The 20,935-nt window shown below is 42.7% G+C and overlaps 1 protein-coding gene across 3 annotated transcripts in view; it reads left to right on the top strand.

The window, feature by feature from the left end:
- Positions 1 to 20,935, top strand: part of COL4A3 (collagen type IV alpha 3 chain) — a 107,921-nt gene that overhangs the window by 58,014 nt on the left and 28,972 nt on the right. For all 3 annotated transcript variants that reach the window (XR_004001929.1, XM_030574732.1, XM_030574731.1), the window contains exons 21-32: positions 1,586 to 1,750; positions 3,004 to 3,096; positions 4,289 to 4,384; positions 7,566 to 7,636; positions 10,312 to 10,500; positions 11,869 to 12,037; positions 12,908 to 13,000; positions 14,174 to 14,278; positions 16,069 to 16,166; positions 17,935 to 18,076; positions 18,227 to 18,340; positions 20,412 to 20,579. Coding sequence is in view for 2 of the 3 variants with exons in the window: in XM_030574732.1 (XP_030430592.1) it covers positions 1,586 to 1,750; positions 3,004 to 3,096; positions 4,289 to 4,384; positions 7,566 to 7,636; positions 10,312 to 10,500; positions 11,869 to 12,037; positions 12,908 to 13,000; positions 14,174 to 14,278; positions 16,069 to 16,166; positions 17,935 to 18,076; positions 18,227 to 18,340; positions 20,412 to 20,579 (1,503 nt within the window). In the remaining variant the exon portion in view is untranslated. The remainder of the gene's footprint in view (positions 1 to 1,585; positions 1,751 to 3,003; positions 3,097 to 4,288; positions 4,385 to 7,565; positions 7,637 to 10,311; positions 10,501 to 11,868; positions 12,038 to 12,907; positions 13,001 to 14,173; positions 14,279 to 16,068; positions 16,167 to 17,934; positions 18,077 to 18,226; positions 18,341 to 20,411; positions 20,580 to 20,935) is intronic.

The following is a 20,935-nucleotide window of genomic DNA, read 5'->3' as shown; positions in this document are numbered from 1 at the left end:
AGCACCTCAGAACCCCCCAGAGCTCCTAAGATTTAGTCATGGGTATTTTTAGTAAAAGTCATGAACAGGTCACAGGCTGTGAATTTTTGTTTATTGCTTGTGACCTCTCCATGACTTTTACTTTTTACCCGTGATTAAAAGGTAGCCTTACTCATGAAACTGTATAGTGACGTCAGGGCTCTGGGAAAAGAGAATTCAATTTCGAGCTCAGCAGCTGCAGGATGGTAGTGGAGTGTGCCCAGCCTTCCAACACGTCTGGATGCCAGTGTGCTCAATGCCATTTATATAGTCGTGGCTGCTGCACAATATCAGTGAGGCAAAAGGCAAGTATTTCCACCTGGAGTAGGCTCAGGACATTGTTTGTATGCAAGCCCAGTGCAGGCAACCAGTTCCAAAGTGGTGCTGGGTCCAGATTGGCAAGGAAAATAAGAGTTGATGGGTTCTAGCAGTGCTGGGAGAAAGAGGATGATGTCTGACTTGTGCTGCCACCGGGGAACACTTTGATAGCCTTTCGTAAATCTGATTTAACCTTAAATGAAGGTACATGCCAATATTGGTATTGGCCACAAGTGGCTTTTTATTATTTTAGTTTGATCTGATTTGCACTTACTGGGATTGTCACTGTTTGTGCTTGTCACAGTTCATGCTAGTATGTAATCCTTTTTAACAGTTTTCCTGTGATGTGTTTACTCTTTGGGATGGGGCAGTTGAAATAATTGCATGATTGTTCAGTTTGTAACCACGTAAGTGCTTGCCCCAATTCACCCACTACTGAACCCATCTAAACAGATTTCCTGAAATGTGTTTGTAATATGGGGTGGAATTGATGCTGGGGACAGTTATCGTCATTGAGGATTGTTTGGATTTTGCTTGTGACTTGCCTGAAGTGTAATAAAGAAATTACAAAATTTCTCATTTTTTGCCTTTGATTGATAATATAGTAAATATTTGTAAAATTTTTACCCTTGCTCAAGTCCCAGACTTTCCTGTACTGCTGTTTTAAGTGCTTCGTTCTTTTTCGGCACAGAGCAGCAGAATAGTCAATGCCATACTCCACCAGCCTTCTAGAAACATGAGTGTTTATGGGGCTGTCCTTGCTGCGCCAGGTAAAACTGTGCTGCCAGCTGTACTTCTGCCAGATATTTATTAAAATTCTAGGGTCCTAGAAAGATATGGGTATAGGGAATTGTGGGCATGGGAGTGGATAACTAGTGAGATTTGAGACCTAGTTACCACGCCTTTGCCACATCAGCCAGCAAAGTTGGGTGGTTACAGCTGACCCGAACACAAACCCACACAAGACAAGATAACTAGCTCGGAATCTACCCATCCTGAGATGCAGGTTTCAGGTGTTTTGAGTGTGGACAAGGTGGGGTGGGGAGGGTAGGGCATATTCTCACTCCTGGATACATGTAAAGTCAGCAGTGTACATATACTCTAAATGGCCAAAACTCAACACACATGTGAATGGTGGAAACAAAAGTTCTAACGTGGCCCACTTCCCTTGTTAGAGAACACACTTTTAAAAAACTCTTAAGGTCATCTAGGATCCTTGAAATTAAATAACAGTTTTATCTTTTGTTAGGTGTATCGAGACCTGGCGTAAATGGCCCCCAAGGATATCCAGGACTGAAAGGAATTAAGGGAGAGAGAGGACAGCCTGGCATGAATGCTGTGGGGTCTCCAGGACTTCATGGGTTTCCAGGCAGACCTGGCTCTGTAGGATCACCAGGTCCTCCAGGACAGCCAGGTACAGCATAAATCTTATGTGACTGTATATAATGGGCCACAATATGGTCTCAATTACTCTGGCACAAATCCAGAGTAATTTCAACATGTGTGGAATTGGCTGGTATCACAGAGATCAGAAAGGTGGGCCAGTGTCTTAACACTTCATGAGAAGTGACTTCTTGAGAATACTCTGAATAGCCTGGTTGACTGGGATTTCCAAAGAGCAAACATTATGTACATTATTAACAGAAACAGTGCATGAAACAAAGTGCTGGGATCCATCATTATTCTGAGATTCTGTATGAAAAATGTAAGGACTTTCCAGCATTACAGAGGAGTTGGACTTTCTGTACAAGAGTGACACATCTGCTGCACAGTGAGTAAGAAATAATAATCATGAAGAATATTCTGGCTATGTTAAAGGAAAGCCTATTTATGTGGCTGACCTTTCCAAAATTTCTGTAAATCTGGAACAGTAAATTCAACAGGGCCCAATTGAAACCCCATTGAAATCAATGGCAAAGTTCTTACTGACTACAGTGGGCTTTGAGACAGTAATTCTGTGTGAGAATACGCCCCTTGCAATGCTGGTAAGTGGTAAGTGAGAAATGGGGTGATCAGCTAAGTGCAGGTTATAAAATTTGAGGAAGATGCAGACTCAGTGGGATTCAAATGGGTGTGCAACAGAACCAATTTTTTATTCAAAGTAGCCATTCATAGTAAAGCCAAATAAAGCCTACTTTGTATTATAAACATTGGGGCTTTGCAATTTGTATTAACCCAAGTGTTACTGATGGTAATACATTGTGCTATTTCTAAAGGCTTTTTCTGTTTTGAGGTAGCTGAGAATGCCAAAAGCAGCGCTGATGAAGAGACATGAGCAAATAAATTTGGGGTTCAAAGTTTCCCCTTTCATACCTGGAGCTTTAATTTATTTACTTCTCATTCAAAATAAAAGTACAAAATCTTTGTCTGGAGTCACAGAACTGTGTTCTTTAAAGGTCATCACCCCATTAGCACAAACATATCCACCAGACCAAATGAGATTTTCTGCTGCTTTACCAGATTTTTCCTCTTGTACTTCCATGTACAAGGGCTTGTCGTTCTTTCTCCAAGATTTCAGATGTATTTATCATATGATTGTTCTTCCTTTGAGCCTGAATATCCTCTACAACCCATCATGGTGGTGTCTATTGTTCTTTCTCTTTGCAAAAACTAAAACTCTTTGAACAGTCTGCTAAATTAATGTTGTCATACTCATCCTATCATCAGGTAAAGTAACGTTTGAAACGCACCCACCAGGAGTTCCAGGAAACCCTGGATGTGTGGGACCTGCAGGACCTCCAGGAGATAGTGGAGTGAAAGGTCAGCAATTGTGTGTGTGTCTGTGTCTGTGTGAAAATATGTTCCTAGAATTAATTTACTATTGATTCATATGGAGCAACGAGATGCAGAAATTTCATTTAACCTTTCTATCGAACAACAAACTGTTCCATGTTCAAGAAAGCTGCTGTAAATTACAGAAAACAACTGAGCTGAAAAGTCAGATTCAGTCAAGATTCAGTACAGAACTGAATGTGATCATTCTACTATTTGTCAGACTAAATAATTGCATCCGATTCTGCTGTACCTCATTTTCATGTGAGTGTAACTCCACTGAGTGCAGCAGGGTTTCTGCAATACACCCACACGTGTGAGATCAGGATTGGGCTATGTTGTGATTGACATGAACTGATCATTTATTTTCAGCTAAAAAACAAGATCTGTAGAGGGATTAAAAATTATTATGCTGATTCTGGCTACTCCTTGGGAATTACCAATTAGAGATTAATTAATGAATTAATTTGTGTTAGCAGGACTTCTCCATGTCTTCTTTTTGGAAAAGCAAGAGGGCCAAGTTCCCCCTTGCTCTGCCAAGATACTGGAGCCAGATGACTGCTCCAGTGAGACAAAGGGCAATTCCTCTCAGGACAGTCTGGGGAAGGAAGAGTCACACATCCCACAATCCTCACCTCTTCCTGCCATGTGAGAGAGGAGGCTGGAAATGAGGTCCCCATGCCTGGGCCTGTCTGTGTCTCCTTGCAGATTGCACCACAGGGACCACTGCAGCTCTGTATTTTCCAACATGCTCATGATGACAACTTCTAGGGTCAGCCAGCCTATGGTGGAACCACCATGCACAGGAGTTAAAGGCCTGGGCATGCTTTCCTCCTGCGTAATAGGATTTGGCTTATTGTTTAAAATGACAGTGTGTTCTCAGCAGAATACTAAAATAGTGAACAAAAACCAAGCTATTGTAATTGGGTGATCTTGTCTTTTAATTGATAGTGTTATAGTCTCTGGTGCCAAGAGATAAACCAGACTGTATTTAAAAGGATCTGTAAATCCTTGATTATTGATGAATAATGACTAAAATGAAGCTGTATTCCCAGTGTTTTCGCACCTCTTTAACTCAGGAGATATGTTAGGTAGTTGAGTGGGCCTGATGCAAGCTATTCATTGAATACGGAAGTAATTTCCCACTATAACAGTTAATGAAGGCATAATTTTGTTCCAGGTGAAGAAGCAAGTCCTTGTAATCAATGCAGTTATATACCAGGAGGACCTGGACTTCCTGGTGCTCCTGGACAAGATGGTCAAGAAGGAGTTACTGGTAAAATATCTTGGCTTTACTAAATTGTTATTGGGAAATGCCAGTGTTTCTTCATGCACTATCTTTAGCTGCACAAATCCAACAGCATTTACTCAATTACAATGAGATGCTTCTTTTAAACAATACTCAAAACTGTCTGACACTGGAGGTTTGGGGCCAGGGACTGTATATCCAGGATGAAGGGCTTTGATTTTGTGGCCACTGGTTCACTTTCTATGGGAAGAGCAGGCTGTACAGTTTTTAGATAGCCTCCATCTCCATAACAGGGGAACCAGTCTCCTTGGGGATAGGTTGGCTAAGGTAGTCAGGAGGGGTTACACTGAGAGCAAAAGGAGAAGGTAAAAAAAGAGGAAGGATATGAGCACTCTGCACAAAACTGAGATGTTGACAACAAAATCAAGAAACCAGAGAACATGAAAACAAGACTTCTTCAATTGCCTATACTGTACACTAATGCTAGGAGCCTGGTAACAAACAAGAGGAACTGGAATTGTTCATTTATGAGCATAAATTTGATTTAGGTGGTATCACTGAAACCTGGTGGGATGATTCCCACATCAATGGTTATAACCTATTTAGGAAGGATTGTGTGGGGAAAAGAGGAGAGGGAGTGGCACTCTGTCATTACCTGTTTCCAAGTCACTGTTAACACAGAAGAAAATAAACTTTCATGCTTATGGATCAATGTCCTAACACAGGGGTTCTCAACCTTTTTCTTTCCAAGCCCTACTACCCCCCGCTTTAAAAACTCCATGGCCCATCTATGTCACAACAACTGGTTTTCTCTATATAAAAGTCAGAGCCAGTGTTAGGGGATAGGGCCCCATGCCACATGAGCCTCCACAAAGCTACGTTGCTCAGGCTTTGGCTTCAGCCCCAGATGGCAGGGCTCAGGGCCATAGGCTTCAGCCCCTTGCAGTGGTGCTTTGACTTTCTGCCCTGGCCCCAGCGAGTCTAATGCTGGCCCTGCTTGGACCATCTGAAACCTGCTTGCAAGTCCCCCCCAGCCCCTGGGTTAGAACCACTGTCCTAAGAGATAAAGCACAAGATGGGTTATTGGTGTCTGCTACAGACCAACATATCACACGAGGGAACAAGATGCCTGCCTCCTTACACACCTATCTATAATGTTCATGGGGGAAAACTGTGTGATCATGGGAGACTTCCATTTAAGTGACATATGCTGGAGGTCTTATGCTGCTAGTACTAAAACATCCTTTGAATTTATAAACATTATGGATGACAATTTCCTAATAAAGCTTTGCAGCCAACACATGGGGAATTCTTTATTAGACCTTGTCTTAATAGATAAAGTGGAACTGATCACACAACTAAAAGTTAATGGTAGCTTATGTATTAGTCCTGGGGGAAATCTGTGTTGAAATCATACCTTCCGCAGATTTCTTGGCTCCTTTGTTTTAAAAAAAAAAAAAAAGAGAGAGAGAGAGACCTGAGCTCCCGCAAGGGAGCAGTGTCAGGATGGGCATGTGAAGAGCCACCCCAACTCCCTGGCAGCACAGTGAGCAGGGTGAAGGCTAGCCCCTGGCTTCTCCCATTCTGCTCCCTTGCAGTCACAGTTCCCCCAGCGGCTGGGCAGCATGGCTTCCGCTCTGGCCAGGCCACACAGCTATACACGCCACCAGACCTAGTGCTTCAGGGAGTGGGGAGCGGGGAGAGTTCCTGGGGGTGGGGGTGGGGAGGAGAGCAGGGTTGCAGCGGGGAAGTTAAGGGGCCTGAGCCCTGCTGCTGCCATGGCTCCCCTCTGCCCCCAACAATCTTGGACCCTGTCCCCAGCAGCCAAGCCCAGAAAGGGAGTGAGCCCTGCCTGACTGCCAGGTAGAGCAACCAAATGAGGAAATGCACAAGGAAACGATGGAGCTGCCCTTTCCCTCACCCGACAGGTAATGTGGGGTGGGGAGAGCAGGGAGAACTGGATAGGGAGTGGGGAGGCCCCAGGGGGCCTGTCAAGGGGTGGGGAGAAGGGGAGATTGGCTAGAGTGGGGGTCCCGGGGGTGGTCAAAGGGTGGGGGAGCAAGGGGGATTGGATAGAGGTGGGGTGGTCAGAGGGTGGGGAGCAGGGGGGATTGGATAGGGGACGGGCGTCCTGAGGAGATGGTCAGGGCAGAGAGATGGAATGTTTCAATAGGATTTGGGAGTCCCCGGGGGCAGTCGGGTGGAGTTGGATGGGGGTGAGAGATCCAGGGGTTGGATAGGAGGCGGGGGCAAGGCCACACCACACCTCACTGTTTGAGGAGGCATAGCCTCCCCCAGCCTTCCCTACCTGGCCCGCCATATAATTTCTGTACCTGATGTGGCCCTAGAGCCAAAAAGTTTGCCCACCCTGCTTTACTAGATGCCCAAAAACCCACAATAGAGGAAGAAAGTTCTGCTGGTTAAAAAACAAACCTGATTTAAAAGTAAATTTAAGGCAGCTGTAAATAAATTTACTAAGGGTCATGGTAGATTCTCTATGGCTGACAATTTGTAAATCAAGACTGGATGTTTTTCTAAGAGACCTGCTCTGGGAATTAATTTGGGGAAGTTTTGTGGACTGTACTATACAGGAGGTCAGACTAGATGATCACAGTGGTTCCTTCTGGCTTTAGATTCTATGAATGCGCTACAGATTGGAGCTGAATGTGGAGCCTTTCGATCTTAGAATAAGCTGCTGATTTAGGGGGGCAAACTCCAGTCCTTTTTAATCTCCACAGAGGGTGAACTCTCTGCCCACCATCGTCACGCACACAGTTTCTCCAGTGGAACAATTAGAAGGAAACTACCCCAAGAGGAAGAGTATTGCATCTTGAAGGAGTTCAGTTCCTTGAGAACACTGGGGAAGTATATGCAATTAATTCAGTATCAGGGAGTGAGAAACTCAGGGAAGTTGTCAATACATGAAAATGTTTTTCTGGCAGGGAAAACGTTTACCTAGAAAATGTTTAGTAGGGAGCCTGTATTATAATTTTTCTAGGAAATTAATAATGGGGAGGAAGAAATTCCTAAACAAGTATACAAGAGGGATTTCTTTATACACCCACCAGCCAGCAATTCATCAACGTCTCTTCCAAGGTGGTTTGTTGATGTGCGTTGTATCCGAAAGGCAGCAATTCTCTGTATTGTATGTTAGTACCATAGCCTGTCAAATCAGTTCTTCATTCCTTTAATCTTTCACCTGTCACAGGTAGACAAGGAATAAGTGGTCCCAAAGGATCTCGAGGTTCTCCAGGGGCACAAGGGCCTTCAGGTCCTCAAGTAAGATTTAAGTTAAATGGATCTTTCAGTTGCAATATTGAATTTTCGTGGGCTGAGAATTGTGGTGTCTAGCTGTATTGCCATATGCAGGATATACTGTTACTATTTTAGCTTCATGGTTCCAGGAAGGTGGTACTTTCAGAGTCTAGAATTAGGGCTAATTTCAGTTTTAATTAAAAATGGGGAAGGATGTGGAAAAAATGTGCTTTAGCTTTTTTCCTTGTAAAGATATACTCAGAAATATGAACCAGTGTAAACCAATCAGTAGGGTGAAAAGTGTAACATACATTTTTCCTGAATATCACAAGGAAATAACACATCACCATGAATACTACAATGCCTGGTCTGGCCACTGAGCTTCAGGAAATACATGCTCACTGGTCCTTTGATTTTTAGAAGTTCTCCAGATCAGTGCATGTTTATAGGGGCAGTGCTGCCCATTGTCATTCATGGTACTATGTCTGTTATATGGTCCTCTCCCAGATAACCACCTATAGACCATCTCCTGAAACCCATTACCAGAGGCTATAATGACTTATCTAGGTAATGTCAGAGGCAGCATGACCTATTGAATTTTAAAGGGAACTAAGAGCAAGAGCCTCCTGTGTTCAAATTTAGGCTTGACCCTGATTTCCTCTATCATCTTAGTCAAATCTCTCTATCTTAGTGTCCTCAGCTATGAAATAAAGATGGTAATGACAATGATACCTATCTCACAGTCAAAGGTGGTTGTGGAGACTAATTAGTTAATGTGTTTAAAGTATTGTGTGTATGTTAAAATTCACTGCATGCACTCCAAACCACAAATTTATTCAGATAATTGTCCTTTATAAACCTGTTCTTAATGCTGGTGATTATCCCTAGACCCCAGTGCAAGCCCATGAGGTTCCATTTCCCCTACAAAGCACTGGAAATGTTTGACTGGCTCACCCCAAAATGCTAAGGGCAGCTCTGATTCTTAGGAATTCTGGGATGCTTTGTTCCCTCAAGCAGGCACAGTGGCTCCTCAAGCCCCAGAAAGTGCAGGCGAAGCTAACTTTATGCTGCCCTTTCAGAGGGTGTAAAACCCTAGCTCCATTGGCTGGGGCAAGAGACAAAGATTCCTTCAAAGCATCTTCAAGGGATCTGCCTTGTGTCTGCTTCAACTTGCACCAGCAGTAGTGGCTCCCTATTAATTAATTAATATTATTTTATTATTATACATATTACAGTAGTGCCCAGGAGCCCCAGTCATAAACCAGGACTCCCTTTGCTGGACTCAGTTATAACTAGGGCCCTACCAAATTCACAGCCATGAAAAGTGCGTCACGGACCATGAAATCTAGTCTTCTCCGATGGCATCTGGTCTTTTGTGTACTTTTACCCTATATCATACAGATTTCACAGGGGAGACCACCATTTCTCAAATTGGGGACCCTGATCCAAAAGGGAGTTGCAGGGGGTCACAAGGTTATTTTAGTGGGGTATGGGTATTGCCATGCTTACTTCTGTGCTGCCTTCAGAGCTGGGTGGCTGAGAGCAGCAGCTGTTGGCCGTGCACCCAGCTCTGAAGGCAGCACCCCACCTGCAGCAGCACAGAATTAAGATTGGCAATACCATACCATGCCATCCTTACTTCTGTGCTGCTGCTGGCAGCAACTCTGCCTTCATAGCTGGGCTCCCAAACAGCAGCCACCACTTTCCAGCCGCCAAGCTCTGAAGGCAGCACAGAAGTAAAGGTAACAGTATTACCCCTGTCACAATAACCTTCCAACCCCCCCCCCCCCCCCCAGACACACACAACTCTGTTTTGGGTCAGGACCCCAACAATTACAACACCATGTAATCATGAAACTGACGGTTTTTAAAACCCTATTCCCATGAAATCGACCAAAATGGACCATGAATTTGGTAGGGCCCTAAATATAACACTGAACAAATTGATCATCTCTGTCCCAAATTGCATACAATCATCAGTTCACCAGCCCAGGATCACCAGAATACAGTGTGCTCCAGTCCCCAAATGTCCCTTACACTGGGGGACCCATAGTGAGTGACATAGAGCCATCTGTGTCAGCATTAGCATGCAACAGGAAATTCCCATCTTAGCCCTGGTTTACCCGGGTGGGGGGGGGCAATCGATCTAAGTTAAGCAACTTCAGTTATGTGAATATCGTAGCTGAAGTCGACGTACTTAGATCAACTTACTGTGTTGTCTTCTCTGCGGTGAATCAACTGCTGCCACTCCCCTGTCGACTCTGCCTGCGCCTCTCGCAGCGCTGGAGTACAGGAGTCGATGGGAGAGGGATTGGGGATCGATTTATTGTGTGTAGATGCCATAAATCGATCTCTGCTGGATCGATAGCTGCCCGCCAATCCAGTGGGTAGTGTAGACATACCGTTAGTGGTTTAAGCCATCTTTCTGTGATCCCTTTCCACCACCAAAGCAGTGCAAAGGGGAAGGAGCGGGGCCAAGGATAGGACCCCCTAACTTAAAGTATCAGCCTCAGGGACAACAAGCAAATGAAAATAATAATTCTTATTTGACTAGTGAAATTAGTGAAGACAAAATGCAATTAAAATCCTGGGGCCCTCTAAAGAATTGCCTAAGAAAGAAAGAAACTTAGTCATTTAGTCATATAAAGAAACTACTTGACATAAATCTAACATGGAAATTCTTAACTGCTGTGTCCTAGGGACTTCCAGGTTTTCCAGGAGATCAAGGACTGAAAGGGCCAACTGGTGAACCAGGATATGTGTATCCAGAAGGTCAAAAAGGAAACAGAGGAGATCCAGGGATCAGAGGAGATCCAGGGAGGAAAGGTTCAGATGGATTGCACAAAAAACATGGTTCAAAAGGCTCAAAAGGTTCTAAAGGCGAACGGGTTGGTATACATTATTTTCAATTATTTTAGAAGTAACAGAAAGCTAAGTAAATAATTGTACATTTCACAGCCCTGTTCATTAGAATTAAAACACTGTAACATCTGTAAAGATAGCTGAGTAAACTTAAACATGCTCTAACCCAGTGGTTTTGAACAAGGGGTCCAGGGCCCCCTAGGGGGCAACGAGAAGGCTTCAAGGGGTCTGCCAAGCAGGGCCAGCATTAGACTCACTTGGGCCCAAGGCAGAAAGCCAAAGTCCCACCACATGGGGCTGATGCCTGGGGCCCTGCCCCACTACCCAGGGCTGAAGCGAAAGCCTGAGCAATGTAGCTTTGCAGGGCCCCCTGGCAATTGCCCTTCTTACTATCCCCCAATGCCAGCCCTGACTTTTATATGCAGAAAACCAGTTTTGTGGCCCAGGTAGGCCATGGAGATTTTATAGCATGTTGAGTGGGCCTCAGAAAGAAAAAGGTTGAGAATCTCTGCTCTAACCCAACCACAGGATATAGTCTTGATGCAGGAGTTACTGGGTAATATTCTCTGGTGTATGTTTGCAGGAGTTTAGATGAGATAATCAAACAGTCCCTTCTGGTCTTAAAATGTATACATTACAAAAGATATCCAGGCATTAACGCTGATTGCTCTGTAGCTACAAGGGTAGGAGAAGCAAACTTTTTCAGCACTTTTTGTTCTGCAAAAAATGTTGATATTTCAACTTTTCATCCCAATTTGGACAAAAATATTAAAGTACCAGAATTTCCTATAGGACAGAAATTTTTATTTTTGACTAATGTTTTACATAGTGTTGTTTACAGGTTTCTGTGTGGCTTAAAATGGTGGCAAAGTGGTAAAGCTTTGATTACACTTACTCATTTGCATTTTGCGTGGAATTGTGTGGGCAGCTTCCATTATACATGGGCAAATTTAGTCAAATCAAAGCATTGAGCAAATCATTTTTATAGTCTCTGTTACATATACATAAATTGGAGCATGAAAGGTCCTATTCATTAATTTTCACTGCTGGAATGTCTCTAAGAATTTGGACTGGAAGAAGTAGGTTCCCTGGGAGGATCAGAAGGCAGTATCCCAGAATGGGCAAATACCTCCTGTATTCTTACAGTACTACTGCATTTTTTTTTTTTTTTAGCATCTTACAAAGGCACAGGATTAGATAAGGATACAATAAACAGACAATGTTGTGTCTCAAGCTATGTAAGTCAGGAGTACTTTGATTAAGATGATGGAGTTACTCTTTTGTTAAATAGCGTGAGATCATAATCAGTCCAATGTATCAAAATTCATTGCTGCCGGAACTAACAGGGAAAAATAAGTAATGTACATTATGCAAATGTGTCTGACTATTAATAGGGAATGGATGGTTCGAAAGGGGACAGAGGGTTATCAGGATTGCCTGGTAACCCAGGTCTTCCTGGAGAAATGGGACTCACTGGACCACCAGGATATGGACCACAAGGAATGATAGGTCCCAAAGGCGCTAAGGGAGTATCTGGATTGCCTGGATTGCCTGGAGCAATTGGTTTGTAATTTAATATCTTATCACTAGCTTCGCTTTTTAAAGTGTTTGACTTTCATTTAAACACACTGATGAACCGACCTGTATGGTGGCAAGTGATGTGATTTGGAAGGATGCAAAGTAGTTTACAATAGAAAGATAGTCAACGTTTCTGAGATAAGTTAATAGACACTAAACTCCCAGGACCCTAGCAGTAAAAAGATTTAATAGCTAGCTGATGTCCAGAAGATACTTTGACTCTATCAGGCATAGGTTTCCTCTCCCAGAAATGAAATTATTTGATAGTATCAATTTGGTTGTTGATCCTGGGGATGAGATACATTTGAGAATCCTTGTAATGAACAGACTAGCACATCATGAGTTGTACCCAGTCTAAATGAGTCTCTTTTGGTCTTGCATTGGCTTTTTCAATATTTATTGTCCTGGTGGACTTCAACATCCATGCTGATGATAACTCTTATTCGTTGGCTTGAAATCTCCAAGACAAACCTGGGAATTATTCCTGGAGGTTTCAGAATCAATGCAGCCAGAGAGACAGTTAGATCTTTTTGGAATTGATCTGAGGATTAAGCATCTCTAAGCTGTCCTATTGCTTGCGTGCTTCCTTTGCTGTGTCCCCCTGGTGCACAACTCCATACTTTCTAATATTTGAAGAAGTGTCTAGGGGATTTTTTGTTGGCAGTAAAATGCTCTCTAATTGTTATGTAGCCCATTTCTATGGGCTTGTTGGAACTTCTAAGCTTTAGAAACTCCTGCAACACAGTATTTTTTAACTGAACAGAATTTTCCATGATTATTGTTTTAAAAAGCACAAGAGCACACACTGTATCTCCACAAACCTTCTTAACCTTTTGTTATATATACTTTCTGAAGGTCCAAAAGGAGAACTTAGTGCAGTAAATACAATACCTGGACCACCAGGACCTCGGGGGCCAGAGGGTTTTCCAGGACCCCCAGGAGCAATGGGTGAGAGCATCTTCTAGGTTAAATGCAATAAAACTAAGCACATCAGAGAGATTCTACATGAAATTCTAACCCCCAGTCTGGCTTCTTTATGCTGGGTGAAAGGGCCAAAGGAGTGTACAGGTACCCTAAAAGTTCTGGGTCCAGCTGAGTGAATTCCCTCAGCACTGGCAGTGTAGAGACAGCCATAAGATTGGCTTCCGAGGATCCCCTTACAAGCCCTGGTGTAGGGGCGTAGGTGGGGTCAAGAACATCATTCTGGGGGGTGTCCGGAACACTTAGTGCTGTGGAGATTCTGGGCAATGTTGCCATTCATAAGGCAGTCTGGGGAGACTGGTTCCCAGCACTGTCTGAATTACACTGAGGATGTTCCAGCCCCCAGAGAAAGCAGTAATTGAAGGCAGTAATTGAGCCACCTTTGGCTATCCCCCTTTCCCTCTGCCCCCATGCCCTGGACTGGGAGGTAAAGGTAAAGAAGCATAGCACAGAACCTCACCTACTGTTTCTGAGCTTGCTGAAAAGAACAGATTTGTAACAAAGCTTCTAGCTTCTTTTTGTTTTAAGTGTTTGTTTATGTAACATAGTTCTATATTGTTGCTGGGGGTTTTGCTCCACTGTTACTTTTTTATAAAATGTTATGCTTTATAGGTTACACAAAATGATTTCAAAGACTGTGGGCCCAGATTCTTGTCCATCTTAAAGTCCCTTTGCATTGCTCCCATGGTACAAAGGGACGTTAAAGCAGCCCCTAAACAGCATAGGGGAATCCTCGGCTGACATAGAGGCAGGCAGCATAGCTCTCTCATCTTCCCCCCCCCCAACACACGCACACACACATAATGCATGTTCATATGTGGTCAGTAAGAACATGAAAGTCGAAGATTTGTATATGCACATAGCTACACAGATGCATCCCAGACCTGTGCACATACAGAAGGCTTTGCATATGCCTGACTTGCAGACTCATGCCCCTGTGATTGACATTTAGCATTTTATCTGGGAAAAGCTCACTTAGAAGAAAGTGTTAGAGTGAGAAGTAGAAATGGTGTCTGAGTTCTAATAAACCAATTGTCTAGGACATTATTATGGGGTATGTTAAGGTGGCAAACACCAAATTGCTAAATGCAGATCTATGGAAAATATCTGAGAGTGAGTTTGTTTGTTTTCTTCTGGTAGGTAATGTTGGATCTAGAGGACGATATGGTGATTTAGGATTACCTGGGTCTGATGGTGCTCCAGGATTTTCAGGGACTGGATTTCCTGGCGATCCTGGGCCAAAAGGTAGAATGCTCCTTTACGATTTTTTATAATTCTTTTTTAGTTGTTTTGGAGAATAAAATCATTTGAGAAACTGACAAAAAAAACTATTTTAAACCATACACAGTTCAGGCAAATAACTCTTGAAAAGGTCTGTATTGCAGTACTCATATGGTTGTCTACATTAAAGTATATATACATTGCAAATAGATGAAAATATTATTTTATATTTTCCAAAAGTCAGGCATCAAAACTGAAAAAATGGAGTACGTTTGGAAAGATGTGCACAAGGATTTAGCTGGACAATTTGCCTTACTATAACATCTTGAAAATGCATATAGAGACATACCAAACATATAATATAAAACTTCCTATAAGGAGAGGGAGACTAAAACACTTGCCACACAGATCTAATTTCTCTGTGCAGCGCTTAGATACTCTGCAGAAAAGGACCTGGGGATTATAGTGGACGAGAAGCTGGATATGAGTCAGCAGTGTGCCTTTGTTGCCAAGAAAGCCAATGGCATATTAGGCTGTATTAGTAGGAGCATTGCCAGCAGATAGAGGAAAGTGATTATTCCCCTCTATTCACGACTGGTGAGGCTATGCCTGGAGTATTGCATCCAGTTTTGGTCCCCCCACTACCGAAGGGATGTGGACAAATTGGAGAGAGTCCAGCAGAGAGCAGCGAAAATGATTAGGGAGCTGGGGCACATGACTTACGAGGAGAGGCTGAAGGAACTGGGCTTGTTTAGTCTGCAGAAGAGAAGCGTGAGGGGGGTTTTGATAGCAGCCTTCAACTACCTGAAGGGTGGTTCCAAAGAGGATGGAGCTAGGCTGCTCTCAGGGGTGGTAAATGACAGAACAAGTAATGGTTTCAAGTTGCAGTGGGGGAGGTCTAGGTTGGATATTAGGAAACACTATTTCACTAGGAGGGTGCTGTAGCACTGGAATGGAATACCGAGGGAGGTGCTGGAATCTCCATCCTTAGAAGTTTTTAGGCCCGGCTTGACAAAGCCCTAGCTGGGATGATTTAGTTGGTGTTGGTCCTGCTTTGAGCAGGGGATTGGACTAGATGATCTTCTGAGGTCTCTTCCAACCCTAATTTCTGATTCTATGATGGCTAATACTATTGTATCATTGAGGTACTTACATATTACATTGATAGGGCCTTCGTAAGTACCAGTACTTTAGTTATAAGGTATATAGTTGTGTTCATGCCATACCAGCTCTCTTGGTAAAGGGAATAGACGGTGTTTTGTTTACCATGAATTTAGTCCTTCTCCATGCAAATGTAAGCTCCACTTCTAAAATATCTCCAGATACCATTCCAGAAATATTAGACGCCCTTGGCCCTTTGTGTTCCCCCCTCCATAGTTAAAGAAAACCCATTCAGAGCATTGATACTGAAATCATAAGTGCACTTTCTGTAGTGAATGACCAAGAAATTGACCATAGAAATGCCTCATTTAAAATTAGATGAGTGCAAACAGAAATTGGGCAAAATAACTCAAGTTCTTTTCTACCTAGCATCAATTTAACTTGTAAAGGCAACTAAAAGAGAGCTAATTAAATGAGCCCTAAAACTAGGCAGTGTGACAATCAATGTTTGACTGAATACCAAGGTGAACAGGTTTTAGTGGATGCTAATTCAAGTCAGGGGTCAGAATGCTGCCAGCAATTCACATAACTTATGCTAGTACTTACAAAAGTCAGAGCCTCACGAACAAGAAAGTAAAAATCTCTATGTGCTTATTCAGCAAAATAGATGGATAAGCAGGGTGTTTTCATCTGCCATTTGGTTTGCTTTGCAGGAGATAAAGGTCTTCGAGGGTCTAAAGGATCACCAGGTTTGCCAGGAAAGGCAGGAGAACCAGGCTCGCCTGGACAGCCTGGATACCCAGGAGAAAAGGTTTGATTAGAAACAATCCAAGCTTAATCGGGGCTGATTGTCAGCAAGCATGTTTCCAAACAAATGAGAGGTCTAAGGAGCACAGGATTTGGTTTCTAATTGTGAAAACTATCTACAAGGCCACAATTCCTGAAAGCATCACTGTTCGGGAACAGCAATTAAACACATGCTTATGATTATCCCATTCAGGTAAATGGGACTTAAGCACAAATGTCATTCATATGCTTAAGTGCTCTCCTGAATCAGGACCTTAAAAAAAAAAAAACAAGGTCAGAGGCCACAGGTGTAATAAAAATTTCAGATAAATGAGAGCTCAGTTACTAACACCATTTGTGAGTTTAGGGCTTTGCTGTTTGCTGTGTCATCAAGCCCCAAAAGTGGTTTTGTTTTTAAGAAAATAAAACACATTTCTTTGCATCAGAATGGCATTCTGTCTTTTCTGCTTGGTCCTATTTTGCTATCTACTCTTATTATTTGTTTGATTGCTTAAAGTCACCTAAACTGAACGTAAAAGATTAAAAAGGTAACACATACAGCCATAAAATGTCCAGGTATGGAACTAGTCAGCAAGATTCCACCTGCCACAGTAATGTAGGGCTTACTTTGGTTTATGGCAGCCTTCGGAAAGGCCTTTGTGGTCTAAATACACAGTCAGTAACTGCATATAAACTAAGTTCCTCTGGATGTGATTTAGCTCTCTGGGGCAGAGACTGCCCTTTTCTATTGTGTTTGTACAGCATCTAGCACAGTGGGGTCCTGGGCTATGACCAGGGCTTGTAGGTTCGGTGGTGGTGGTGGTGGTGGTAATAATAATAATTAATAATTAATAATAAATGGTTGCATTTACCTGCTTATTTGAAAGCCAGTCCAAAGCAGTTCAGTCAACTTGTCAAAAAGAGCAGGTCAGACTTTCCTGTCAGGAATTTTTCTTTCATAGAATTTTCCTTTTGAAGAAAACACCCTGACATATGTTAGGTGAGGCTATTTCTGAGGCATGGTATCTGAGTGCTGACCAGGGGTGGCTCCAGACACCAGTGCAGCAAGTGCGTGCCTGGGGCAGCAAGCCACGGGGGACGGACTGCCAGTCGCTGTGAGGGTGGCAGTCAGGCAGCCTTCTGCGGCATTTCCGTGAGAGGTCCACCGGTCCCGCAGTTTCAGCGGCAATTCAGCAGCGGGTACGACAAACGCATGGAACTGTCAGATCACCCGCAGAACTGCTGCCGAATCCACGGGACCCGTGGTGCTGACCCATGTACTGAACCTTGTTCTCATTCTCTGTTAGTGGCAGGGCTAGTACTAAATGAGATTGCTTGATTTGCTGGCCCATTATTATACATGTATATTTAGCCTTTAGTGTGAATGCTGGGTAATGTGAAGTTAAGTGTAGAACTTAAGTGGATTTCAAGCAGCTGACAGATACTTGAGTTGTCCGAAGTACAGGTTCAGCAGGATATCTGAGAGCTGCAGAGGCAGAGAGCAGGGACGGGATTATCTTCTCTTGTTCAACAATGATTCTTCCAGCTGTGTGGGGAAGCCCTGCTCATGTAGAAGAATAATACTAAAACAAGAGCAAGAGGTGTAAAGGGATGTTTGGTGGGGAGGAGAGAAATGTATTTTCAGTGCTTTGACATAAATGTGAAAGATCCTCTGGGAGTGGAGATAATAATTTGACAGAAGACATGAACTATTGACAGGACAGAGAGAGTCATATTTTCAGATTTACAAAATGTAATATACATTCTGCATTTATGGTTTTCCTCTGTTTCAGGGAGACCCTGGATTAATTATTCCTGGCCAACAGGGTGGATTAGGTTCCCCAGGAGAAGGCGGCTTTCCAGGGGTAAAAGGTGACAGAGGATTTCCAGGTCTACCAGGATTCCCAGGACATAACGGTGTTGATGGGTCAAGAGGTATTGTCATTAACAAAAAACAGCCAAGGAACTCTTTACTTTACACCCATTTTGTTAAGCGAGGCTCTAAGAAAAGGGGGGAAAGGACAAGTTTATTTTCCACCTACAAAAATTCAAGTAATAATTAATTTAATGTTTTCTCTCTCTTAGGAGAACCTGGCTGTCCCGGAGCTCCCGGAGAAAAGGGACTTCCAGGGAAGCTTGGTGATTGTCTTCTTGGTCCACCAGGTCTCCCAGGTGCATGTGGATTAACAGGCCAACAAGGTAGGAATACACAGAATACCTGCCAGATCTGCCTGATATATAGTTGACTGAGTGGGTTTTGGTTTAATTTTTACCCTACAGTTGCCTAAATTATGGTGAAAAGGTCTTATGGATATTTGATATAATACTATGCAGAAAATATTAGACCGGTTGAAGGCTGCAATTCTGCAATATGATCTCCATAGGCAGACCTTAACAACAGCATGGAGTCTGATTGGATTTCACATAGGCCAGGGGATCACACATTTCACTGCTGGGTCCTAACATATTAGTGACATACAGCCATATGCTCCCTGCTGCTTACACAACACAGAGAGGAGCAGAGTAGCTCAGATTACATAGAAGATCAGAGGGAGTGTCATGCAGAGGGGAAAGGAATGTCACATGGTCCCCCTCCCCAGCACATGAGATGCAGCTCAACTTTGTATGGCAGAAAGGGATATGCCTAGGGTGAGGAGTCACAGAGCCTGTGCAAACATGTTCTTATTGAAGTTAATTGGGAATTACAATACTTTAAGCAATAGAATTTGCTGCTGCTGGGCCAAATCCCTTTCCATAGTTCTCTGTGCCATGGAGAAAGGTTTGTGGATAGATGACTCTAGAAATAAAATGAAGCAATATCATTGTCCAGAATGGGAGTTGGGGCACAGAAGTGGCAGAGAAAAAGAGTCCCGCTAGGGGGAAACCAGATCCATGTTTCTGTCACCTGTGGCTCCTAGCTACATTTATTGCAGAATACCTCCCTTCCTAAAGGAGCCAGTGTGGCAAAGTAGCAATGCAGATGTGTCCTCCTCTTCTGTACCTTTTAAAGGTGACCTCAAAAGATTTTTAATATATAACTTTTTAGGGCTGTCAAACAATTAAAAAAATAATCCCAATTAATTGTGAGATTTTAAAAAATAGTTCAGATTAATCCATTTTAATCCCACTATTAAACAATAAGAGAATACCAATTTAAATTATATATATTTCTGATGTTTTCCAATTTTTTCAAATATATTGATTTTAATTACAACACAGAATACAAAGTGTACGGTACTCACTTTATATTATTTTTATTATAAATATTTGCACTGTAAAAAATCTACAAGTTGAAGCATGAAGGGGCATATGAATGTTTAGCATATCTGGCATGCAAATATCTTGCAATGCCAGCTACAACAGTGCCATACAAATGCCTGTTCTCACTTCTTGGTGACATTGTAAATTAAAAGTGAGTAGTAGTATCTCCTGTAAATGTTAACAAACTTGTTTGTCTTATTGTTTAATTGAACAAGAAGTAGAACTGAGTGGACTTGTAGGCTGTAAAGTTTTACATTATTTTGTTTTTGAGTGCAGTTATGTGGAAAAAAAATCTACATTTGTGAGTTGCACTTTCACAATAAAGATATTGTACTACAGTACTTGTGTGAGGTGAATTGAAAAATACTATTTCTTTTGTTTATCTTTTTTACAGTGCAAATATTTGTAATCCAAAAATAATAATATAAAGTGAGCACTCTACACTTTATATTCTGTGTTTTAATTGAAATCAATATATTTGAAAATGTAGAAAAACATCCACAAATATTTATAATAAATTTAACTTGGTATTCTACTATTGTTTAACAGTGCGATTAAAACAGCAGCAACAAGGGCCGGATTCAGTATCTAGGGGTTCCTTTTCAACAGTACAACACAAAACCGGCTCAAGCCCCCAGCCAGTGACCTGGGACAATTACACACCACCCCCTGGGCTCCTCTAAAAGGCAATACTTCTCTCGCAAGCACAGAGTTTGAATGTTGCAAAAACTTTTAATAAAAGGAGGGAATTAACTCAGTGTTAATTTGGGAAAACATCACAGCTAGGGTTCATAAACACAAACCATGAACAAAAGACCCACCCCCAAGTAAGTTGGGCAGTGTCCTTTTCCACTTGCTCGTTGCCCCAACAGGGCTCTGCTCTGACCCCCTCCACCAGCTTTTCTTCTGGCCACTTGCCATGCCTCTGCTCCAGCCGAGTTTCACAGGCATGACTACAGGACCCAGTCTGGTGTGGTATTTACTGTATTCCATGTATTTGTTTTCTTAGGAGAAAGAGGTGTACTAGGATCAAAAGGAGACCCCAGTATTCCAGGCTTGGGTGTCCCAGGATTCCCTGGACAATTTGGGCTGCCTGGATTGCCAGGTCACCAGGGAGACACAGGATCACCTGGTCTCAAGGGTCAGCCTGGCAGACCAGGAATACCAGGTGCACCAGGTAAGGATTTTCCAGATACATGTTTATACCACCCTTTGTTATAACTTGGCTATCATTTTCTTTCACATAGAAACAGAAGAATGGTTCCTCCCAGTACAGACAGAGCTACTCTGACAGCTATGCTTCTGGATGGTGTTGTGATTTATACAGAAAACAAATGAGTGTGTTCTACCTAGACTGATCAGCAGTCCTTGGTACAAAATGTCTGGAGGCTTCAATACAGTCAATCTTGGCCAAGAGGATGTTCCAGGATCCTCCTATTAACTGTGTTCCTCCATCTTCCCAGGAAGTAATCCAAAACTTATCGTGCAGTCTGTAAATTCAGTATGCTGCTAATTATTGAAATATTGATGCTG

The sequence above is a fragment of the Gopherus evgoodei genome, chromosome 9, assembly GCF_007399415.2.
Source record: "Gopherus evgoodei ecotype Sinaloan lineage chromosome 9, rGopEvg1_v1.p, whole genome shotgun sequence".
NCBI classification, from domain to species: domain Eukaryota; kingdom Metazoa; phylum Chordata; order Testudines; family Testudinidae; genus Gopherus; species Gopherus evgoodei.
Note: the sequence above shows the minus strand (reverse complement) of the source record. Positions and strands in the feature narration are given on the sequence as shown.